A 7,361-nucleotide genomic window follows, 5' to 3' on the forward strand; every position below is an offset into this window, starting at 1 on the left:
ATATTGAGGCGTTTCATCGTGACGTCCAATTCAGACGCCACTGATTGATTGGCGATTGGCAGCAGCAGGAGGAGGGGAGGAGGATCAATCAGGACAGAACTTTTCACCTCAGATTCAGAAAAAGATTCAAAGAGAAGAAAGGAGAGAAAAGTCAAAACTTTCGGTTGGGGGGGGGGGGGAAGCAGCCTTGGGTGCTTCCCTGCTTGGGATTCAGAGTTGCAGCAGATGGATTGTGGGTAAGCCGCAGTAACTGATGGGACGCCCTCCTGTCCAAAGCGCCGCGATTCGCATAAGCTGCACTGAGCCTCTGAGCCGCGGCGGGGGTGAGCAGAGCTTTCATTCCCAGGAAAAAAAACATCTAAAGTTCACCAGGAATTCCGTTGCGGATTCAATTTGGAAAGCGGCTCCGCCTCCGAAGAATTCCAGCACCAGGTTTTCCAATAACCCTGCGCGGAGATATGAGGGTGTTTTCTATTACAGAGCAACGCAGCTCTGAGAGGGATTTGTTGATAACAGCGCCTCGTGAAATGCCAATAAGATGATTGATTGATCGATTTGTGGTCGGTCTGGAAATTCTCTTCTTGACGCGAGAGGCCAGATAAGCGTTACAGCTCTGTGAATGAAATTTATGACATGGAATATTGTTATTAGATATACAGTTGCTCGCGGGGCCTCGTATCTTGATTTTAATAAACGCCTTGTGATGGTGTGTGTGTGTGTGTGTGTGTGTGTGTGTGTGTGTGTGTGTGAGAGCTTTAATACAGCCACATTTTAGTACTCAGACGCTGCAGTTTAATGGCCCTGGATGGATAAATGGGAGAGAGCGTGCAAGCTTGCGATATAAACCATCTCTCTCTCTCTCTCTCTCTCTCTCTCTCTCTCTCTCTCTCTCTCTCTCTCTCTCTCTCTCTCTCTCTTTCATCCTCCCTGCAGGCCCTCCAGGTGGCCCTCGCCGAACACCAGGACGAGGTGGACTACCTGACGTCCACCGTGGAGCAGGTCTTCCTGAAAGCCCCGCCGGAAATCAGCCAGAAGTACGACACGGGACAGAACGGAGCGATAGAACCTTCAGACCTTTGTTTGCATTTGTAATGACTTCCTGTGCTCCCGTAGGTATCGTGTGGAGATGGACGGCATCATGTCGCGGTGGAGACGAATCGGGACGACGCTTTCAGACAACATCCAGAAGATCCAAGACCTCATGGCCAAACTACTGCAGTTTGAGGTGAGACGGGTGAGAGGGAATGGCGGGTAGATTAAAAATGATCAGCTGGTGTCTCACTGCGGCGTCCTTCTCTTTCCCTCAACCAGAACGACGTAAAGACTTTGAAGAAGTGGATGGCAGATGTGGACGTCTTCCTGAACGAGGAGTGGCCTGCTCTGGGCGACTCGGAAGCTCTGGAGAAACAATTAGAGCAATGCACGGTGGGGAAGAAACTCTGGCAACGCTTCAAATCTGGCAACCTTTGTGTCTGAGCACAGAGACGCAAGGAGACAGAAACCCCAGTCTGATCTCTTATCTGCCTAGTTTTACGTGCCGTGATGACAAATTCTGACGGATGAAAAGAAAATGGGGCCGGGACGAAAAAAATGCCCCCGGAGAATAAATAAAATCTCTCTCAGAGGTCATAAAAATACCAGAGAGCCGATACAAATCCTTGAAGGAAACAGAGGAAATTGAAAGAGAGCGCGGCGCGTCGTATATATTGTACGATAAATATCTTCTTGGGGGAATAAAAAACGGCTCCATAAATGCTGAAAAACTGGAAGATTGTTTGTTAACCGCTTAAATTCCTTTTTTGGGGGTTAATTATTTAAGATGGTTGTTAAATATGATAACGGGTCGCGATAAATAGAAGAAAAAAATCTAAACTAAATGAATAAGTGGACTTCCGGGTTCTCTTAAGTAAGAGCCCTAACTGAGATTGTCCAGTTAGTGACGCTGTAGCACTGAGCAGTTAATATATTATATGCGATGCTGACTGCCAGAATGAGATCAGTAGGAGAAGCAAGCAAAGTTAGAGTCATCAGAAGAGAACGTGACCTGGCTGTGTTTTGATTGGCCAGGCTCTGGTGAACGACATCCACACCATCCAACCCAGCGTGAACGGCATCAACGAGGTGGGCCTGCACCTGAAGAAGGAGGCGGAGCCACCGATGGCCGTTCACATCCAGAAGGAGCTGGACGAGCTCAACGGCCAGTGGGAGAACGTCTGCAAACAGGTGTGTATCTCCAAAGAGTGTGTGTGTGTGTCTTTCTGCTAGCTTTCCTGTTCCTCTATGACATGATGTGTGTGTGTTATGTGTGTTTCCCTCCTGCCTAGGCCTATGCTAAGAAGTCGGCTCTGAAAGGTGGTCTGGATAAGACCATGGCTCTGAGGAAGGAGATGCAGGAGATGCAGGAGTGGATCAACCAGGCGGAGGAGGACTACCTGGAGAGAGACTTCACGTACAAAACACCTGAGGAGCTACGCAAGGCGGTGGAGGAGCTCAAGGTGTGTTTGTGTGCCTGTGTGGGTGTGTGCGTGCGTGGACAGATTGAAAACGTGGATATGTCAGATCTCTTTGAGACAATCCGACACATTTATCCCATCTAGATCTCTCAATCTGCCGCTGTGTTCATATCGCCGCGGCTTCCTCTTCATCTCGACTTTTCTCCCTCAACGGCGGTTAAACCCACGTCAATAAAGCCTCCATCTGTGCCCGCGTCTCCTTCCACCGTCAAAGCACCGCTCTCTCTCTCTCTTTCTCTCTCTTTCTCTCTTCCTCTTTCTCTCTCCCTCCTCTCCCTCCTCTCTTCTTCTCTTCTTTTGCCCTCCCGTGTCAGGGTCTTTGTGATGTAAATGTCTCTGACGCCCCTCCACCCACCACAAAAAACAAACTTCGCTCCAAAGTGATGTTGAAAATTAAAAATTGATTTCTCCCTCTCACTCCTTTCACCACTGCCCCCCGTCTCTCCCCCGCCCTCCTTTGTCCTCCGAGCTTAAAGGAAACTCCATTTGTGAATCCTCTCGTTTGCTTCTTCTCGTAATCCCTCCGTAGCCGGGAAAGCAGTATGAGCTACACACCCTCCTTCATTGATTCCTTTGCTTCCTTATTTGCGCTCCCTCTCTCGCTCTCTCTCCCTTCCCCTCTCTCTCTCTCCCTCTCCGGCTTTCTTGGCCCAAGACCCATCGATTCATTTTTGTGCACCCGTCCCTCCTCCATCCATAAGTTGCCCTCGCCGCCTTTCTCTCGTCCCGCCTTCCCTTCCTAAGGCCAAAGTCATGAGTTGTCATGATACAAAATTGCTGAATCAAGAGAGCAAACCTCCTAAATTACACAGTTGGTGGCATAGAACGCATTTAATATCTGACTTTTCAATGAAGCCGTGATGGCCAGGCTAGTGTTCTTACGTTTCCTGCATGTTAGTGTATCACTAGAGACGTTCCAATCATCCATTCGTCCATTTCCCGGGTCTAGATCATGGACGCTGAGATGCTGGGCAACGTTCTCCAGTTCTTCCTGGGGGCCTCTAAGGTCCTCAGCCACACATGCATTCCTATTATCTACATCTCCCCAGTTTTATACCCTTCAGCTCCTTCGTATACCTGTTAAATTCCTCCTTTTAATGCAAGCTACAAGTTTGTGTTGGTTTGAGTGTTTCCTTTTAGTTTCCTTCAAGTTGAAGTTGTTCAAGATGTGATAACTTTCTTCATCAGGTCAGGTCAGGTCAGGTCAGGAGCCATCTCTGTAAACTCCATTTTAAACAGTGCATCTCTCTCTCTGTATCTGCTCCTTCTCTCCTATTGCTCAGAGGGCCCAGGAGGAGGTTCATTCCAAGGCATTAAAGGTCAAACTCCTCACCGACAGCGTGAACAGTTTCATCGCCAAGGCCCCACCGACGGCCCACGATGCCTTGCGTTCGGAGCTGGACGTGCTGACGGCCAACTACCAGCGCCTCTGCAGCCGCCTCGACGGGAAATGCAAAACTCTGGAGGTTTGAGATTGAGTTGCTTTGATGACACACATGAAGAGATATGATACACACTGAGCTGTGGGGGAAAGGAGGGACAGTGTGTGTGTGTGTGTGTGTGTGTGTGTGTGTGAGGAGTGCCCGGGGTAATAATACCCTTACTTATGTGTTGCGTCAAGGCCAACGCAAGAATGCTCACATGCATCAGACAAAGTCCTGCAGGGCATAAGCTCAGTATGTGGGGAGAGTGTGTGTGTGTGTGTGTGTGTGTGTGTGTGTGTGTGTGTGTGTGTCCAGAGGCTGTATATATTATAGACGAGTCAAGGGGAAGTGAGGCTCTTCTCTTACATTACATTACATTACATTACGATCATTTGGTAGACGCTTTTATCCAAAGCGACTTACATTACATTACCACCCTTCGCAGAGGGGGGAGCAATTGAGGATTCGGTGCCTTGCTCAAGGGCACCTCGGCAGGGGCTCGATCCGGCAACCCTCCGGTTCCCAAGTGGAAGCACTACCCACTGATCCACTGCCTTACATTCTGAATGCTCCTTGGCCGCTTAGTAAACAAATTCTAATGGACAAAATTGTCAAGAAGCCTTTGTGTCATATCAATGTTTAATGACTTCCTCCCTCCCTTCCTTCCTTCCTTCCTTCCTTCCTTCCTTCCTTCCTTAATTTGCACGTATGTCCTCCAGGAAGTCTGGGCATGTTGGTGCGAGCTGCTCTCCTACCTGGAGCAGGAGAACGCCTTCCTGGACCAGCTGGAGCAGAAGCTGGACGAGACAGAAAACCTCCAAGGGAGCGCCCAGGAGATGCAGAAGGAGCTGGAGGTGAGCGCCGAATCCCAGGCGGAGAGACGATGAAGCGTCACAGCGGCGAGCGAATGTACCTGGATGTTTACGTCGTCTCTCTGTGTGCGTTTGCAGGCCCTGGACGCTCTCTTGCGCCACCCGGAGGACAACAGGAACCAGATTCGCGAGCTGGCTCAGACTCTGATGGATGGCGGTGTCTTGGATGAGCTGATCCAGCAAAAACTGGACGCCTTCAACGCGAGATGGGATGAGCTCATGGCGAGGGTGAGACACACTCACGCACACAGACACACACACACAAACACACATACATTTGTCTTGGTGTTATTAGTTCAGCATTCACTTTTATGGTATTTCCCTCTAATGAAGCCTCAAATGCTGCCATACATTTCTTGCTCCTCTTCCTCTTCATTTTCCTCTTCCTCCTACTTACTCATTCAGCCACATTTCCACCTGCTCTTCCTCCTCTACTTCCTTGTTTTACCGTTCTTCCTCTTCTCTCTCTTCCTCTACCTTTTCTGTCCCTTTCTTTTTTTTAATCTTCCTCTTCCTTCCTCCCCTTCCACCTTTCTTCAGTTTCTCTCATCCTCTCCCGAGGCCTCACTCTTCTCTTTCCTCTCTCGTTTCTTCCTCACATCTCTCCTCCTCTTCTTTAACTTCTCTCCAATCCTCCTTCTCCTTCCTCTCGGACATCATCTGCCATCATCACCGGCAGCAATATGCGGCAGATAACACACACAGACACACACACACACACACACACACGCACACACACAGAGACACACACGCACACACACTCGCCTGCTGGCTTGATCTTCTGTCACAATAGAGCCAGATTAATGTTCTCCTTGCAGCCTGATAAGCCTCCCATTGTTTGTGTATACATCAGAGACACTGTGCGTGTCTGTGTGTGTGTGTGTGTGTGTGTCACATTCTATTTTGTAGTTTTCTGAGGAATAGTTGCGTGGCTTCTGTCATGTTCTTTGTTTTTGTGTGTATGTCGGCACTCGTGCATGTGTGTGTGTGGTGAAATCAACCGAGTGTGTTCGTCATCTATAAAGTGGAAGAGCTGGCGGAGCTAAGGGACTGGACACAGGGGATTGTGGGTATTTTTGGGAAAAACAGATGAAAGAACAAAAACACACACAGGGAGCAAAATATGTATCTTCCTTTTTGATATTTTATCCGCGTTACTCGACCTGAAGAGGAAATCTGGCGAGTTCTACCTCCGTGTTTATCGATTTTACCTTTACAAAAATGTATTAGGTGTAATTCCAGGTCCTTGGAGCGTTATATCCTTTATTTCTGCCTTTATGGGACAAGCGTTCCAGCAACAGCGGGATATAATGGGCAGAAAATGTTTGTGCGATCTGGAACATCAGCACTAAGCGGTAAAAGGCTCTGACATCGACGGCGTGAGATGAAAGAGCAGAAGCTTTACTCCAGTATCAGCTGAGAACTCAATCGCACACACACACACACATACTCCCGCCGGAAACATACGCTGCTGTTTTTTGCGAGAACGGGTAAAACAAAGAGGTAAATTAAAACGTTCCATCACAGAGCGACGCCCGATTAATGACGGCGCACAAAAGATGAAAATGATCCTTTTTAGCCGTTTTGTCCTATATTTTAACAAATGAACTTTGTGTGTAATTGTCGCTGTAAGCGTCTGGCTGGTGTCCAGGTTGCTCTGGGGTTGGAGCCCTTTTCCTTGTGTAGCACTTAACCCACGCATGATTCCAAAGCCTTAATCCGCTGATAGCCGATACACAAAGTTATTAAGTGATTTCCGTGCCAATAAGTGATAACGGTTTGTTCTCTCTCCGGAATGTAATTGCTTCAAAGTCGGGAAAGACTTTAAAAGAGCATTTAGATCATAATAGGATACTAAAACTTTGAATGATTTTCATGCGTAAAACTAATAAAGCCGTCTTCAGTGGGAGCCAACAATTTTAATTTCATGATTTGCAAACAAACTGATAAAGATTCCGGGAATGTTTTGTTTTCCCTAGAGCTTCTCTGGCCAACATGAACACAACCAGCCGAGGGTTTCCAGCTTCTTGCTTTCTGACTTCTTGTTTGCTGCCCAACCTTCCAGCTTTGTTCCTTGGTTTCCCATCCGTTCTCCTATTCCGACCTCGTTTGCCTTTTCAGCTGAGGGTCTCTGGTTTCTTGTTTGCTGTCTGACCACACCCTCCTCCTGAAAGAGCTAAGGGACCCTCAATTAGAGCTCAGCGACCCTCTATAAGACCTTAGGGACCCCCTATAAGAGCTCAGGGACCCCCGATTATAGCTCAGGGACCCCCTAAAAGAGCTAAGGGACCCTCTATAAGACCTTAAGTACCCCCAATTAGAGCTCAGGGACACCCTATAAGAGCTTAGGGACCCCCGATTAGAGATCAGGGACCCTCTGTAGGACCTTAGGGACCCCCTGTAAGAGCTAAGGGACATCCTATAAGACCTTAAGGGCCCCCTATAAGAGCTAAGGGACCTCCTGTAAGACCTTCAGGGCCCCCTATAAGAGCTAAAGGACTCCCTATAAGACCTTAGGGCCCCCCTATAAGAGCTAAGGAACCATCTATAAG

The 7,361-nt window shown here is 48.3% G+C and overlaps 1 protein-coding gene across 6 annotated transcripts in view; it reads left to right on the forward strand.

Annotated features, from left to right (window-relative positions):
* The window catches only part of dmd (dystrophin), an 86,134-nt gene that overhangs the window by 28,686 nt on the left and 50,087 nt on the right, over positions 1-7,361 (forward strand). For all 6 annotated transcript variants that reach the window (XM_076161851.1, XM_076161848.1, XM_076161844.1 and 3 more), the window contains 8 exons: positions 934-1,034; positions 1,114-1,225; positions 1,312-1,425; positions 2,068-2,223; positions 2,325-2,495; positions 3,797-3,979; positions 4,657-4,791; positions 4,888-5,037. In XM_076161851.1, the coding sequence (XP_076017966.1) occupies positions 934-1,034; positions 1,114-1,225; positions 1,312-1,425; positions 2,068-2,223; positions 2,325-2,495; positions 3,797-3,979; positions 4,657-4,791; positions 4,888-5,037 (1,122 nt within the window). The remainder of the gene's footprint in view (positions 1-933; positions 1,035-1,113; positions 1,226-1,311; positions 1,426-2,067; positions 2,224-2,324; positions 2,496-3,796; positions 3,980-4,656; positions 4,792-4,887; positions 5,038-7,361) is intronic.

Source organism: Genypterus blacodes, unplaced genomic scaffold, assembly GCF_046128005.1.
Source record: "Genypterus blacodes isolate CSIRO-AG114 ecotype Tasmania unplaced genomic scaffold, CSIRO-AGI_Gbla_v1 ptg000117l_1, whole genome shotgun sequence".
Lineage (NCBI taxonomy): Eukaryota > Metazoa > Chordata > Actinopteri > Ophidiiformes > Ophidiidae > Genypterus > Genypterus blacodes.